The sequence below is a fragment of the Balaenoptera musculus genome, chromosome 2, assembly GCF_009873245.2.
Source record: "Balaenoptera musculus isolate JJ_BM4_2016_0621 chromosome 2, mBalMus1.pri.v3, whole genome shotgun sequence".
NCBI classification, from domain to species: Eukaryota; Metazoa; Chordata; class Mammalia; order Artiodactyla; family Balaenopteridae; genus Balaenoptera; species Balaenoptera musculus.
Window position 1 is genome coordinate 130558819 of NC_045786.1, and position 18034 is coordinate 130576852.

General features: G+C 40.3%; 1 protein-coding gene across 2 annotated transcripts in view; it reads right to left on the minus strand.

Moving 5' to 3' along the window:
• ATG14 (autophagy related 14) overlaps positions 1–18034 on the minus strand; it is a 43682-nt gene that overhangs the window by 12943 nt on the left and 12705 nt on the right. For both annotated transcript variants that reach the window (XR_005018617.1, XM_036841893.1), the window contains exons 3-9: positions 16483–16525; positions 14158–14239; positions 9287–9524; positions 6230–6459; positions 4873–4990; positions 3452–3542; positions 3287–3372 (exon numbers count right to left, since the gene is read on the minus strand). Coding sequence is in view for 1 of the 2 variants with exons in the window: in XM_036841893.1 (XP_036697788.1) it covers positions 3287–3372; positions 3452–3542; positions 4873–4990; positions 6230–6459; positions 9287–9524; positions 14158–14239; positions 16483–16525 (888 nt within the window). In the remaining variant the exon portion in view is untranslated. The remainder of the gene's footprint in view (positions 1–3286; positions 3373–3451; positions 3543–4872; positions 4991–6229; positions 6460–9286; positions 9525–14157; positions 14240–16482; positions 16526–18034) is intronic.

Genomic DNA, 18034 nt, shown 5'->3' on the forward strand with positions numbered 1-18034 from the left:
TGAAGATAAGAGAGAGAGAAACTGCACAAATGATAAGCAAACATGGTAAAAATACCAACAAAGGTGAATCTGGGCAAAGGGTATATGTGTCTTTGTACTATTTTTATTTTTTGCATTTTTTCTGTAAGTTTGAATTTATTTCAAAGAAAAAACAAGTTTATGTTGCATTCAGGATGGGATCCTCAGTTCAGCTGGTCTCAGTGGAAGCAGGAAGTCCCACCCAGGTTTATTAACAACCTCTCTAGAGCCTTGATCCTGACTGAGGCAAGTGTGAAAGGGGCCTCCTGAGGCTTACCTCCTGACCTCCTGGCTCACAGACACGAACTCCACAGCCTGGCTGTGCACGTGTACTCCTGTCGGACAGAGCCCTCTAAATGGAGAGCTGACTTGAGGGCAGCCCAAAGAAAACTTCAGACCCACCAAAGAAATCCAGCCCTAAAAGAAAGGTGTTTGTTTTCCTAAACAACCAGCAACACTGGGTTATCATCAATCCTTTCCATTTTTGCCAAACTGATGGTTGAAAATTAGAAAGCTGTTTAGAAGTGCATTTCTTTATTCTTGACTGAGGCTGAAGATTTTTTTCCATTTGAATACTGACTACTTGCACTTCTTTTGTGTGAAATGCCTGCCTGAATCCTTTGTCTATTTTTCTATTAGGTTTATCTTTCTTTTATGGATTTGAAAGATTTAAGTAGTCTAGATTTTAATCCACTATTATAAAGGTTGCAAAACATACCTGTTGCTTGTCTTTTAACTTTGTTTATGGTATCTTTTACCAGAGACATTTTGTTTTGACACAGTAAAATGTGTAACTCCTTTCCTTTATGGTTTTTGGGTTTTGTAGCTTGCTTGGAATTCCCTCCCCACCCTGTGATTATAAAAATCATCTTTTCTCCTAGTTATTTTACAGGTTTTATTAAAAAATAAAGTAATAATGTCTTTCATATCATCTGGAATTTATTTTTACATATGGAATGTAGTATGATTCCAACTTTTCCCCATATAAATACCCAACTGGCCCACCACCACTGAGCTGCTATTATTATCCGATTCAACATGCCACCCTATCATCTATTATATTCCTACATACACAAGGGCCTGTTTTTGGCCTCTTTATTTTCTTCCTCTAATTGCTCCACCTATTTGCATGCTAACAGCAGATAATAAAGGTTTTAATTACCTTTATACTATGTTTTAAAAGGGGCCAAGCCCATCCCTTATTATTCTTTTTCAAAATTTCCTTTCAGACTGTGCTTCTAGTTGAACTTTGGAATCAGCTTAACAAAGTGAAATATCTGTTGAAATTCTGATCAGGTTTCCTTTTGGGCAGAAGTGGCATTTTTACCATACTGAGGCTTCCTGTCCTAGAAAATCCTAAGGGTCTTCGCGGCATCGGACTTACTTTCATTCAGTCCCATACCTCATACAGTGCCTGACAGACGTTCAGGAAATACATGTTGAATAATTTTTTTTTTAAGTTTCATATTTTCTTTATATAGGTTTACAAATATTTTGTAATGATTATTCTTATATAATTTATATTTTTTGTTGCTACAATAAAAGGGACCTTTTTTCCATTACATTTTCTAACTAGTTGCTGTTGGCATATAAGAGAGCAATTGGTCTTTGTACGTTGAGCTTGTATCTAGGCACCATACTGAACTATCACTTCTAAGAGTTTCTTAGTTCTCTTGGATAACCAGTTCAATAATCACACCATCTACCAATCTCACCTTCTTTCCAATATAAACACACCTTACTTCTTTGTAAAAATCTTTTGCCTTGGCTAGGCCTCCACAGCAATGTTAACATAGCAGTGATAGCAGGCATTCTTGGCTTTTCCTGACTGTAAGGGAAAGGTTCTATTAAATATCAATGTAAGTAACATGTCATTAAGTATAGTAGTTTTTGCTGTAGTTTTGTAGTAAGTATCCTTTATTAATAACCTATTTTTAATTTGCTAATTGTTTTCCCTTAATTATTAATGGGAACTGAATTTTATTCATTGCTTTTCTCCCATCTATCAGGTTGATCTTATGCAGGTAAAGCAGTTGGCACAGTGTCTATAAATATTGGCTCAATAAACATTAGCTGTTATTATTAAGGATAAATTTCCTAACGTGGAATGCTTTACAAATAATGTATAGAGAGGATGGCAAGCAAACTCACAGGAATCAACCACTAAAAACGGGACGGATTTCTAACAGGTTTCTGAGGCTTATAAACTAATGAATGGGATTTGGGGTGAGGAGAATGAACTCCCTCTAAAATGGCACAAAATTCTAGGTGTATGTGCAGTTTCCTGGAGAGATTTCACAGCTTTTCCCAGAGGGGTCTGTGTCCCAGAAAAGTTAACTATGGTTTTAAATGGGGGGTTGTTGAGGAAGAGAAGAAACAAAAAACAAGGTTAAGAGCAGATTACCAAGGTTAAATTCACTGCAACATGGAGGGGGTCTCCCCTTGAGCCACGGTTCCAGTGTCAAAGAAAGTGAATGAATGATGGGGAAGGGAGTCCCAAAAGAACTTTCCCACCTTTTGTTTTTCTTTCTTCTCTTTCAAAAGTTCAAATACATTAACCGAGTCATATCTGCAGAAATGTATAGAGAGACTGCTCAGAGCAAGGGAAAAAGATAAGCACCCAGAGAATGGGTGCTTGTTTGGTCCCAAAGATAAGCCTCATCTATGTCATGTTTTTAAGGGCTGAGAGACTAAAAAGATCCCATAGACCAGTCCTGGTTGGTCTTTTTTTGTTACTTACTCCTGTTTTTAAGATAATGGATTTCAAACTAGCTCATCTCATAAACTTCTCATACCCTTTATCTCCAACAAATGGTGGCCAGATAGACTCAGTGACAAAAAGAAAATTGTGAATAATTGTTATGATGGGAAAGAATGAACAGGCTCAAAAGAAAATGCACAAGAATCGGGAGAGACACTAGGCAGAGCTAAGGAAGAATCAGATGTGGATTCAAAGTAACAGACTTTGGTCTTCAGGGACAGCACAAGAAGTCCCTACTCCAGGAATATAAGGGTTCCTCTATTCTGTTTTAGGTGTTAAAAATGTTTGATACTAATTTCCTCTGAGAAATGATTATGTAAGGACCATAAGGGATCAAATATGACTAGCCCTTGTTTCCTTCCATACAGGACTGTGTTATCTTTGTCCCTTCTGGAGAGTTTGGGGCTTGGGATCAGGCCCCTGTTCTCTGCCCACACATACAGCAACTCTACTTAAAAGTCGTTGTAACACCACCACTTAGAGAAAAGTAACAAACACCCTTCTTACCTGCCTAGGTGTTCAGCGTTCGGACTGACCAAGTACATTAGATTCCTGAGAGTATGCAGTGGTTGTAATTGATCTAAATTTACATGCTAGAAAAAGAAAAAAACTGATTAATATTTTCAACCATGTAGCAAGTTAAAAATTAGCTCACAGCGTTATTTTCCATACCTGAGAAAAGCACAGGTAAAGAATATTTGTATTTAGTTTCTTCACTGCTCGAGTAAATTTCTGTTTGCTGAGGTTTTCTCCACAAAATTCACTGTAAAACAAATGTACGATTTGTAAAGTTGTGATTTTTGAAGAAATTCTATGGTAAAATGTTCATTTTGAAGAGTATGCTTCACACTACAGTTCAGTACAAAACATACCCCATGTCCTTTGCTCTTAATAAATTGCACTTAACAGAAACTCTTCTAAGGATGAACTACTGCTCTCATAGCAATTTCACCACATCCATAAAATTACAAACACACGTATCTTTTGACCAAGCAATCCTACATCTGAAAACTCACTCTACACAAATGCTTGCACACTAATAAAACAACGAATGTACAAGATTATTCCTTGAAGTATAAATAGGGGACAGAGCAGACCAGTATGATCTTGGTATACCTGTACAAACAAAAACTTTGCTACTATCCACGTTAGGCAGAGTGACGGCTGAAAGCCAACGACGGCCCTATAAGGCGCCACAGAATCTGCAGCCTCCTGCCCCTGCTGCCTCGTTCTCTCACTCTCCCCGGGCTCTGCACCTGCCCTTCTCCTTGCCCAGGGATCCTGTGGCCTGCTCCCGGCCTCCCCCAGGTTGACATGTGATTGCACACCTGCCCAGTCAGACGCGGTAAACCCTTCCTTGCCCTCACAAGCCCACTCTTTCACCTGCTCTAATGGTCTCCCGAGCACTCATCACCACCTGCCGTCCTGTTCGTTTATCATGTGTCTCTCCGTTAAAGTTAAGTGCCAGAAGGGCAGAGGTTATGTTTTCATCACCACTGTACCCCCTCAGTGCCTAGAACAGTGCCTGGCACATAGCAGGTGCTCAACAAATCTTCGTAAATAAATAACAAATTTAAAAAGCAAGGTGCAAAACACCTTAGTTTGGCATGATACCTTCTGTGTTTAAAGGGGGGTGGTGGTAGTGGTAATAACACACATTAATATTTGCTTGAAACGCAAGGACAACTGGAGGGAGACAGGAAGGTCTTCGTAGGAACTGGGTGGACTATAAACCTTTACAATTTAAAACAATTTTAAACCACGTGTTTTTCATTTAAAAAAAAAAATAGAAGTGTTATAATTTATCCAGTTCTTACACATAAGCATGCCCTCTGAATATCCTGGTTTTCCCTTAAATTATCTTTTCACATGGGAGAATTCCATGGTCTTTTCAAAGACGTCATGTGCAATTGTAAGATAATGACACAGATTTGCACATCAGGCTTATGAAATCAATCTCAATATTTCGTGGTCAGACCTTTTCTCTCTTGATAATACTTAAATTCTTGTTTTTGTTTTTATTAGAATAAAGAACACAATAGGAACATGAGAGAGCCGTGATAAAGATGACGTCACCGTCTTCAATTACTTGCCTGTTGCACAGCTTTTTGGGAAGATTTACGTCGAGTATATGAGACAAAATGTTGACCAGCTGAGTCGCGTAGCACAACGCAGCGCTGATCGTGTAAGCAGGGTTATTATGCTCCATATCTAAAGTGTAAAAACAAGAGCTGTACACAAACAGCTTTAATTTCAACAAAAACATTAGTGAACCTGGATTTGTGTGATTTGTGGTTTTGTCAATACATTATTGATGGCTATGCTTTACTCTTTAGTAATAAAAGGTCCATGGCCAGACATTAATATTTCATTGTTTATGATTTTCGCTGAGTGGAATGTAAGCTAAGCAAATGGGCCTAAATGGAGCCAGCACAAATGAAACTGATGTCTGAGCTGCTTGGACCTGATAATGTATTATTTATCCAAACAATTAATGCCCAACTTAAATGTCACCTCCTCAGAGAGGCCTCCCCTGACTACCCTATGGAGAAATAGTTCCTTCCTCCGTAGCCCCATCCCTGAAGCTGCTGGTTCCGTCGTCCACAGCCTATACTCAGTGTATGATGCCTTTGATCATTACTTGCTTCCCCTCCTCTCCACAGAAAGGCAAAGGGCTACGCTTGTCTTGGTGACATCACCTTTGTAGCACCTGCACCGTGCATGACAGAAAGCACATACTCACTAAATACTTACTGGATGACTAAATGAATAATCTTTCTCCACCAAAGAGAAGACACTGAAGTTGTAAAGGGTTTTTCTACTGGGGTATTTCAATCTCCATTTAGGACTGATAAAAAAAGTTCTTTACAAAGTTAGAAACTTAGAAAAATGGGACCCAACAGGCTAAATACACTTCTTTAAATGGATCTTTTTATATAAATAAAACAATATTGACCCCAAAAAGGTGAAATGTCTAAAAAATTACATGTTTTCAGTCCATCCACTGATAGATAAAATGTGGCATATTCATGCAATGGAGTATTATTCAGACATAAAAAGAATGAAATGCTGATACATGCTACAATGTGGATGAACCTTGAAAACATTATGCTAAATGAAAAAAAGCCAGACACAAAAGGCCACATATTGTATGATCCCACTTATATGAAATATCCAGAAGAGACACCTATAGAGACAGAAAGCACAACAGTGGTTCCCAAGGGCTGGGAAGAGGTGGGAATGCGAGTGACTGCTTCAAGCCCCAGAGTTTTTGTTTGGAGTGAAAAAACATGCTTTGGATCTAGACAGAGGTGATGGTTGCACAACACTGTGAATGCACTAAATGCCACTGAATTGCTTCCTCTAAAACTGTTCGTTTTGTTATATAAATTTTACCTCAATTAAAAAAATATATTTATAAAAGTTTTCAAAGACTATCTTGCTTCTCACCAGGCCCCTGCGTGGTTTTCTTCTCTTCCACCCAACTGTAGTAGGCAGAGTAGTCCCCGTTGTTGGGAAGGCTAATCCAAGGCCCTGTAATGCTAATGCTGGTGTCCCCGTTGTGATCGTCACAGACCCATCTCCCCGAGAGGTAAGTTGTCCTCCGGGCTTCGGCAAGCTTGCTCACGGTGCTGGAGGTCATGGCACTGTCACTCTCTGAAGACACGTCTGTGGGATCTCTAAAAACCAAAGATGCATATGGATGTCAAGGGGCTGGGTTTTGAAGAGTATGCAATTACTTGGCAGATATGCAGAACATTGGGAAGATGCACGTGAGGACAGGAATTTAATTGGAATATACAGAGGTAAGCAATTCCATCAGAGGTGAAGGTCAAACCAGCTGTGGCACAGAAGCCCACAGCATGTGAGGAAGATGGCACCATGAACTAGGGCTTCAAGTGTTAGGTTCTCACACTATTTGGTCTCAAGACCCCCCTTACATGCTTAAAACATTTTGAGGATCCTGAAGAGTTTTCTGTATGTGGGTTACATCTATTAATATTTACTATATTAGAAATCTGAGAAAATTTTAAATTATTAACTGATTCAAAAATAAGAAACCCATTACATGTAACATAGCATGTTTTTATGAAAAAAATCTGTATTTTTCAAAACAAGAAAATTAGCAAAGGGTGACATTATTTGTTTACCAGCTGAGTTCACAGCACAGTGCAGCACTGATCATGACTTTTGAAAAAATCTCTTTAATACCCACGTCTTTCCGTTGTGCTTTCAAGTAGATACAGTGTTCCATGGAAAAACCAACTAGTTTTGCTTACAACTCACTCAAGGGCTCTCCCTTGAGCCACCGCAGCTTTCAGCATGCAGCAAAATGTGCTTTCTGCAGACCTCCTATCTCGCTGCATGGCACAATCACATGTGCACGCAGGGGTCGAGACATAATTTAAATAGAATGAGTAATTTCTGCTGCTTCATCAATAGTGTTCTTGATGTGAAACTGGCTGGTTTTGTACACCGCAAGGACACTGTGGAACACAACGATTACTACAGTATGGCGTCACTGCCTTGATATCTGTCAAGACAGAGGTTTTACCCACCACGGCTTTTGAGCCACCAGTGCAAACGTCAACAGAGTGAAAAGGGAAAACAAAGTGTTAGTATTATTATGAAAATAGTTTTGACTGCACAGACCCCATGAAAGGGCCTCAGGGACCCAGAGAGGGCCCCAGACCACACTTTGAGCACTGCTGGCCTGGAGCATGGAAGGTGAATGAGAAGGCTCGGCAGGTGCCGTGCAAGCGGGCGAAGAACGTGGTGTGTCTGGGGAGCAGAGGGAACAGCGTGGGTGCCTGTAGGAGGCACGAAGGAAGTGCCAGGAGGTGGTGTTGGAAGAGGAGGGATGAAATGCACAGGCTGGGAAGGGCCTTCTGTGCTGCGCTAAGTTTAAAATCCATCCTCTTGGCCAGTGGCTCTCAATCCTTCCTCTGCCAGCAGGTGCACGTAAGTGCAGTCCTACTGGCTGTCCGGACAGGACTTGGGGAGGGCACTGTGGCCAGTTCTAAGCTGTACCTCTACTTCCTCCTTCCACTCAAGGCAGGTTGAGAAGAAATGTGAATGAACAAGAAATCTTATGATAGGCATAACTTCAAAACTATCAGCTTAAAAAAATTAATGATATATAGTAATATATACTAACATACAAGATTTAAACAGTACAGGTATGGAAGAGAAAGATTTTCTCCACAATTTCTCTCCTGCAACTTTGTATTCAGTTGTCAGTCTCCTTAGTCTCCTAAAATCTGGAACAGTATCCTAGTCTTTGTTTACTATAATGTGTTCTAACATCGCTATCTGGGCCCATCAGAATTTAATTTGACAGACTGTTTCTGTCTGTCAGCTTTTTCCCCCTCAAAGCCCTGGCCAGCTGTCTTTACACCAATTTTTGGATAATCCAACTTTTCCCCACTGATTCAAAATGCCACCTTGGGGTCTATTTCTGAGCTTTGAATTCTTCTCTATTTTGCATCTGCCTTTTTATTTTTATATTTGCTAACTATTACTAATGACAAATTACTTGGTAAGAGTCAGAGAGCAGGTCGTCAAGCTAGAAGCAACAATCAGACCTTTAGGCTTTTAGGAAGCCAACTCTGGCAACAGACGAAAGGAAAGACTGAAGCAGAGGCAGCAAACACTAAGTCCTAAGTAGCAACAGTCCACTGACTGTCCAGTTCCAGGGAAAGGTGCCGGAAAGTAAGGGTAACCAGAAGAGACAGGGAAATCCTCAGCTGGAACAGCCCGATGGTTAGTCAGAAAGCAATCGAAACTCTTCAGCGGAACTTTCAGAACCTAGATGATCACCAGCATCATCTGGGGAAGTTTAAAAAATAAAGTATTATGAGGTGAACTTGGAGGCTGGAGCTGTATCTGCTGGAACCTGTCTTTTCCTAAAGTTCCTGAGTGACTCTGATGAACAGCCAGGGGGGAACCACCATCCTGTCCGTCCCACGGACTCCTGAGGGTGTCTGTGCACTACAGCCAGTGAGACGACCAGTGTTTGACACGCTGGTTACCAGGAAAAGGCAGAGTCAGCATGTCCTGCTCACCAAGTAAGAGACCCCGAGGTGTTTTCTTCCATCTTAGCTCATGATTTCTCTGTGAAGTAGGCATTTATTATCCCCATCTAACAGACAAGGCACTAAGACTTCGAGGCTCAAAAACCTGCCTCACAGCATTTGACTAATGAACAGCCCAAGTGGCCCTGCAGCCACATGAGATGGTTCCTGATCAGGGATGTGAGCCTGCCCCTCATCTGGAAGCTCTGCAAGTATACAAGCCTGAGCCTCACTTCTCCGAGGGCCACCGTCCTCCACCCTGGCCACCTCCCCAACTTCCTGCAGTGTTTACTGTTTGCTGAAGCAGGTAAGATTTAAGTTACATTACCAGGAAAACCCAGAATGAGGCCCAATAAAGGTGCTGACATACTTGAAAGATACTTGATCTTTGGAACCTGTGTTTTCCTAGAGTCAAAAGACTCACTCACTGTACCTCACACCCGTCTTTACTTCCTCGATTGGAAAAATGACAGAGGTGAGCTCTAATATGTGAGACCGCCGAAGATTTGCCAGACGCTCATAATGACTTCTTAAATCAGTGTTTTTTTTTTCTACCAGGTCACCAAGTTTGCGATTGTGCCTCTGAATCTTCTCCTTTTTCTCCTGATGCCGTTGTGCTCGAGTATAAAGTTTCTGATTCTTTTCCTTGGTTTTCAGGAGGCCTTCAGAATCTAAAATAAATAAACCACATCCAACAATGAGCTCTACAAATAGCTCCTGGGTACTGCACACTACCACCGCCCCCCGCTGCCCCCAAAGCATTAAGTGTCTTCCTGCAGTCTAAACTGAAAACAAAACCTCAATAAAATTAACTACATGACGTTCACTAAGCATGGAGACAGGGAGTTTAGTTCAAGTAGGTATTACACACAGAGCAAAGGGGACCACCACTAAAACGACTCTGGGTCTCCATCTGTAATCCACATCAGTGAGCATCACTCAAGACTATCAAGTTTAAGTTTAGCACAGGAAGTACTTGACTTTCTTACAGTAAGCACTGAAGAACAGCCATGTTGGGCAGAAAAGAGATCTAAGTTTGAAAAATTCACTGGCTACCTGATTTTCCATAGAAAACTATTAAGTGTGCCTTGGGCTACATTCAGAGAGCCCAGGGATAATCTCACGGCAGGTGGTCATGCAGCAAAGAAACAGACCAAAGCCCTGAAAAGTCACAGTGGAGTGCAGCGCTCCCAGCAGGGTGCGAGCACCTCCCGTACACCAGCATTTTAACCACTGGAAGGGTAACCAGAGCCTGGCCATACAACGAGAAAACAGACACTCGTCCTTCCCAACGGATGTTCTTTTTATCAAGGTCCTACAGGTTCTAGATCCCAAGACATACGTATTATCAAACAGATCAGGTTGTAGCTAAACTTCTCTAGTGTAGCAATAACAGGTTGTAAAATCTCAGACACCTAGGAACAACTTAGGAGGCTCAAATAAGTTTAAAACCAAGCTCATTATCTTTCCTCTTGACACATTTTAAGCTAGGTTCCCTACTTCACAATTATTTCTGACCTGTCCTAAATCAATCTCTCTCTTCTTTTAAATTTATTTATTTTATTTATTTATTATTTTTGGCTGTGTTGGGTCCTCGTTGCTGCATGCAGGCTTTCTCTAGTTGTGGCGAGCGGGGGCTACTCTTCGTGCAGTGCTCGGGCTTCTCATTGCGGTGGCTTCTCTTGTTGCAGAGCACGGGCTCTAGGCATGCGGGCTTCAGTAGTTGTGGCTCGTGGGCTCTAGAGCGCAGGTTCAGTAGTTGTGGCGCACGGGCTTAGTTGCTCTGCGGCATGTGGGATCTTCCCGGACCAGGGCTCGAACCCGTGTCCCCCGTATTGGCAGGTGGATTCTTAACCACTGCACCACCAGGGAAGCCCCCCTAAATCAATCTCTTGATGGTCCATTCCATGAGCTGTCCTACAGTTCCTTCCATCTAGGTCTTTCTTTTCATTCCCACTGTCACAATCCTGGTTAACTCTCACCCAAAGTCTGCCTGTCTCTAGTTGGTTCCACTCCACACCTCCACGCCCTCTTTCACTGGCTCAGTCTTCATAAAGTACAGCCAGTGCTCAGCGGTTCTCCTCTGCCAATCAAACACAGACCAAACTCCTCAGCCTCCCAGCCACCACCAAACTGGTACACACCCCACAGTTCCCTTCTCCACACCCTTCACTCCAGTCTCATTCAATCACTAGATACTTCAAATGAACACATTAAGCACACAGATGGATGGATGGATGCCGAACAAGTCATTCCTTACATATTTATCTCCATTCTGTTGTTCAAATCAACATCTCTCTAGGAACACTATTTTCTCCTATTCTCCTAATGTCCAAATTGCACTCATTCATCAAGGCCCCCTCCATAAACATTCCCCAGACCTCTTGCTCCCAGGAACTCTATGGTAATGTGTGTGTACCTCACCTATAGCACCTGGCTCTTAGCTGCTTACACCAGGTCCAACTGAAGCCTGGTTGTCTCCTGACTGGGATATGAGAAGCAGTTGATAAATGTGTGTGGACCGAAACCACCCTCTTCAACTGAGGACCAACGAACCTAGGTTACTTCATTGCAGGCAGAAAGTTTCTTATGTTTTCTTTCCTCCTCAGATGCGTCTCTTTACCATTCCTGACCAATATGAATGTCCTTAAGGTTAAGTCTCTGGTTCTATCACACACTTTCCAGCAAGTTCATTCATTTTCATGATCTCTACTGAGCTCTCTACAAGTGCTCAAATGCATCTGTCTAGCCATGGCCTAAGCCATATGGTGGTCAGATTTTTAAAGGACATTTTCCAATTTCATATCAGGACCCCTTGTAGGTGGCAGGAAATCATCACAGTCACCCAACTTGCACTAGTGCAGACTCAATTTAATTTACTCTTCTCTCCATGCTATCTCCCCCTGAACATTAAAACATTTGGATACTGGGGACTTCCCTGGTGGCACAGTGGTTAAGAATCCGCCTGCCAATGCAGGGGACACGGGTTCGATCCCTGGTCCAGGAAGATCCCACATGCCATGGAGCAACTAAGCCCATGTGCCACAACTACAGAGCCTGTGCTCTAGAGCCCGCGAGCCACAACTACTGAGCCCACGTGCCACAATTACTGAAGCCCGCGCGCCTAGAGCCTGTGCTCCGCAACAAGAGAAGTCACTGCAATGAGAAGCCCGCACACCACAACGAAGAGTAGCCCCCGCTCACAACTAGAGAAAGCCCGCGCGCAGCAACAAAGACCCAACACAGCCAAAAATAATAAATAAATTTAAAAAAAACAAAAACAAAAAACATTTGGATACCGTCTGTAATCTACTCTCGCTTTTTTGGACAAGTAACAGATCAACTCAACTCTGAAATTTCAAATACAATCAAACTTCCCTATCTATACCGTATTATTCTGTACCATGACATCTTAAATCAAAAGATTCTGGAGAAAATATTCATCAGGCTCTATAGTTTATAACTGATATTTCAACAAGATTCTGTTTATAAAAAAAAACAGACTATTTATTGAACAGCAAGCGCTTAATCTAATCCATTGACTTGAGCTCATTCATAGCTTCTGGAATCCATTAACTCCCTTAAAATTGTTTGTACAATTTTGTGAGTCTGGTCTAGCGGGTGGCAACCAGCCTGTATTTATGTCCTAAAGAGCAGTGGTTCCTGAGCCTGGCAGGTCCTCAGAGTAGTGCTACTACTCAAAGTATGAACTATGGATCTGGCCCATCTGCAAACTTTTACCAGACAAGAGGAGTACAGAAATATAGACTAAGTTTAGAACCTATTTTCTTTGATATGGCTATGTGACATTGCCATGACATCCAAGTGTGCAATCATTTTTCTAGTAACTAATTTTATTGTATTTTACAAAAGTATTGGTATCGGTTTACTAGAGACAGCTTAAGAACCATTGACCCCGGTCCCCATGCATGAGATTTTAATTTCCTAAGTCCAAAGTAGGTCCCAGGATTCTCTCTCTAGATCTTAAAAAAAGGTTATCAGGTGACTCCAATGTTTTGCTAGGGATGGAAATCACAGTTATAGAGTCCACTAATTTAGAACCATATCTTTATTTTCCATGGTTGTTGCTTTTGTATTTTGGGGCTAGGAGCCTATTAAAAAGAGCTGACCAAAGTTTTAAACTTGCTCATCAGAGAAGTGCACCAGGCTCAGTCAATTCAGCAATTTCAGGAGGTTCACAGATGCCTGGTGGCAAACTCCTACTGTGAACATCCAGGGAGGAGGGGAAAGAGGGTGAACCCATGGTAAGTAATGAGTCCCTACACTGCTATTGACCCAGAGCCTTTGGAGAGTGCAAGCCAAACTCGGTGGAAGAGTGGCTGGCTGTAGCTCTTCACCCAGCTACCCTGCTTCTCTAGCTTATTAATCCTGTGAAACTCCATGCAAGCACTTTATTAGGACAAGCGTTTTCAAAGACAGCTTTTACACCATTACCTACCACTATAAAATACTTGCTTCTGAAAGCAATGAGTAGACAAGAAACAGATTTACAAGGTATGATGGCGACCCATTCTAAACTTTAAACACTTATCTTCAGAAATACAAGGACTATTTCTTTCTTTTTCTTTTTTAAGTTTATTTTTTTTAATTTATTTATTTTTTGGCCGCGTGGCATGTGGGATCTTAGTTCCCTGACCTGGGATTGAACCCATGCCCCCTGCACTGGAAGCGTGGAGTCTTAACCACTGGACCACCAGGGAAGTTCCAACATGGACTGTTTCTAAGGACACAGGATTTCTAAGAGGACTCTTAAAATTTGACAACCACCTTTGATAAAGTATGAAGTACACAGATGTAATGCAAGATTAATACAGATTAAAATATGTATAAGACTCACTGAGTCTTATATTCTGTGCTTCTGGCGTGAACTAATAATTATTATACCTGATTACCAAGACTGACTCTGAGCTTCCTGTCAGCTAAGGGAAACGGGACACATACATTCCTTAACTTCTTAAATTGAGAAATGTAGCAGTTTAAAGGTCATTACATTTGCGTGCATGTGTATATGTATATATGGACATATGTGTGTGTATGTGTGTATATATACACAGATATATGTTTTATATACATATATCTGAAAATATATATATATATAAATTCCTTATACAGATGTTTTACAAAGAGAAAGGCAAGCAGTAAACTTTTCCATGTTGCTCTTGCCTCCCCCCACCCCTTCTCTGTCTCCCTTCCTCTGTCTCTCTAGTTTGTTTATTAATCACATGAAGTTCCACATGAGTCCTTCCTTTATTAGGGCTGGAGAGAGGCAGGAAAATTACTTACTTTTCTTCATTTCTTCATTTCCTTTACATATAGTTTGTTTCAGCTGTTCAATCCTCATCTTGCAGGACATTATTTTCCATCTCTTAAAAAAGGTATGAAATAAATATCACAAATGTTGGTCTCTAATGACTAATATGATTATCTACTGGGGACACTACTTATTTTGAGGTGTATCTTAGAAAATGTAATGAAGAAAAGACCAGTATAATTATATTTCTTATAGCTTTTGTAACTAGTGGATTACAAAAAAGAAAAAAAATGTTACTCTGGTTCAGTGCAGAAGCTGCTAGGAAATTAAGAGAGAAAGAGAAATTCACATAGTTCTTTTATGTGTTAATAAGCACAGAGAAAAATGTTGAAGGATATTCTCTTAACCTGCCCTGTCCAATATATAGCTACAGGTCCCATGTGGTTATCTGCAAGTCAATTAGGTTATATAAAATTTAAGTTCCTACTCTCACAACCCACATGTCAGGTGGTACATGTCAACACCACAATTGGCTAATGGCTACCATATCGGGCAGTGTAGACAGAGAACATTTGCATCATCAGAGAGTTCTATGGATGCGCTGCTCTAAATTCTCAGTGCTGGTTACTGAGGAGACCACCAACTGTATTATCTCACTGATACAATAAGCAAATATTACTTGCAAAATAATAAAAACCGCAATAAAGCAGAAGTCTTTTTTTTTTTAAGTGTATAACTCATGTAAGATTTCTTGAAAAGCCTCAAAAAGTTATATGAAACATGAAACTGCCTTTTTACATTACCAAGATTTAGGTACAGCTTCCCCAAAGAGAATAAAGGATAAGTAAAAATCTGCCCTACTAGTTTTAAAAAAGTACTATTTATCTATTCCATAATGCCTCCATAAACGGGGATAATTGAAAGCTTACAACAACAGTCAAATGCTTATAATGTTTCACACTTGTCTAAGTAGTCTGATGGTACAAGATACAGAGTAGATTACAGGAATGTTCAGTGGGTAAAACTCTCCCCTCTCCAGTGGGGTGAGAGAAACATCTGAGAACACATGCACGGGAACCGATGGATTCAGGAATAAACTGGCAATGAGATGTCTTCACTTTTAAAAGGTATTAGTCTTTAAGAATCAATATTTAAATTTTTGATAGAAAAACTAGAAAACTTAGAACTTAGAAAAACTGGGATGAGATTCTTTATAAATAGCCTTTTATAACTTTTTTCCATACAACTTGTTTATATAACATTCAGAGCATAAGCAGAATTCACTTATATCACATCTCTTTAAGTATTATTTAAAAATTATGAAGGATGCTTATTATTATTATGAAAAAAATTACGCATCACAAAAGAGAAGAAAGAGATTGTTAACCTGACTCCTTCCCACTCTTCAGGGTTGATCTCAATTAAAGTTTGATATGTATCTTTTCAGATATATATTTAAAACACATACACAAATGGAATCATACTTTACCCTAGCCTGCTTTTTGTTTGATTGTTTCATTAAAAAATATACCTTGGACATCATTCCATACAAGTGCATGTAGACTGACCACATTCTTTTCAACAGCTACACAGTATCATAATTATCTCATTCTGTTTGATGAGTATTTAGATTATATTTTAACTTTACTACCAATGATGCAGACAATCAGCCTCTTTATCCATAAATCTCTACATTCATGTGTATTTTCTTAGGAGGAAAATTGCCGATATACCACACGTGCGTTAAAAAAACCAACAAAGCACCACCAAATTGTCCCCCAAACAAATATGTCAATATATACTCCCACCAACAGTGAATAAAAGTATAATCAATCAAACTCCTTATTTTCATATGTTGTACTCATTTTTTCCCAGTTTATATTCATTTTGCTACGGTCTTTAACATATAGAACTTTTAAACTTTTATGTAGTGTGTCAAATGTTTTCCTTTATGGCTTATAAAGGTCTGCTCATCCCCAGATTATAAAAATACTCTCCCATATTTTCTTTTAATATTTGAGTTTATTTTTCACATTCAATTATTAACCCATCTACAAAGTAGGTGTTTACGATGAGTAATTTTTTTAAAAAGGACACCTCACTGTTCTTGTATCTCTATGTCAATACCAGACTTCATAATTATTCCTTACAGTGGTTCCATAATTAATTGCCAATACCCTGTTTTTGGTACCTGGATGAAATATCTGAGAAGCCCACACTACAAATATATTCACAGAGAACTGCCAAAAAATGATCAAAAATAATTTAAATTCGAAATGATTTTTGAAGTTCTGCCAACTTAAAAACATGTAACCTCAAGTGTAAAGAATATTATTTAAATACTTCTTATAGCTTACCAACTGATCTGTTATCCATTTTCCTTCCATAGCTTTTAACACTCTGTATGGAGAAGAGACAAAGGAAATATGCTCTTAAAATAATGAATTCGGTGAAGCTCAAAAATGCAAAATCAACAACTTTTTAAAATAAGGTCTCAGAAACAGCTGGATATACCAAAGTGGGATGTAAGCATTGAAAAATATTTTCCAGATTCCCTGCTCTCTGCAATTTTTTCTCACCTCCTTCCTTCTGCACTTTTAATACAGCTCAGAGCCTTTCTATAAACATTCACAATAAACTTCCATAACAGCCATAGCCTTTGTCCTCCATCATAATCAATAATTTCCATCAGTCATAATTAATAATAATGATAGTTACAAGAGAATTCATGGTCCAAATGCTATTGTCAGCTCCCCCCAAAACGGCACAAGCCATGGGACTTCCCTGGTGGTGCAGTTGTTGAGAATCCACCTGCCAGTGCAGGGGACACGGGTTCGAGCCCTGGTCCGGGAAGATCCCACATGCCGTGGAGCAACTAAGCCCGTGCACCACAACTACTGAGCCTGCACTCTAGAGCCTGTGAGCCACAACTACTGAGCCCGTGTGCCGCAACTACCGAAGCCCACGCGCCTAGAGCCTGTGCTCTGCAACAAGAGAAGCCACCACAATGAGAAGCCCGTGCACCACAACGAAGAGTAGCCCCTGCTCACCACAACTAGAGAAAGCCCGTGCACAGCAACGAAGACCCAACACAGCCAAAAATAAATAAATAAATTAATTAATTAATTAAAAAAAAAAAAAAAGGCATAAGCCAGCTTAGGCAGAAATTTGTTCTACAGAATGAAGTGTTCTACAGGAAAAAATAAAAGTTTCCGTGACAGAGTAAGTTAGAGAAATGACTGAGTTAAATAAATCTAAGCGGGTTTTTCTAATGCAGAGTATCTCTGAAGATTTCATCTACTCTTAAATGTGTTAATCAGGTCTGGGGTGTGTATGGAGAATAGTGACTGGATCAGTTTGGGACAAAAGCTTCTACAGGACAATTCCCAAATCCAGAGGATGAGAGATTCATCGGGTGCTCATTAATACTCAGATTCCTAGGCCTCCCCCCTGACCTACTGAATCAGAATATCTGAGAATAGGATTCCAAGAATCTACACTTTTAACCAGTACTGAAGTTAATGAATTCTGATGTAGATGATCTGCAGACCACACTCTGCAAAACCCTGATACATAAGAATAAAGATAAACAGAAGCAATAATGTCCTACAAGAGCCACCACCGTTAGTCTAATATGCCTTCTGTCCTGGACCCATTTACCATACGTCAATTATCAGGGCCAGCGGTTTGATTCATCCATCCAGTCACTGCCTGCTGTGAACCAGGCACCAGGTTTGATCCCAGTGTTTTCTAGAAACTTGATCATCTCTCCTATTTTGCTTCTCCCAGATGTACTGCTCTTCACACGGGGAGATTTGTAACCTAAATTCAATACATTAGCAATCCACATGTATGCATACCACAGCACTGAATTAAACCATGTGGTGACTAGACAACCTCCACAAATTA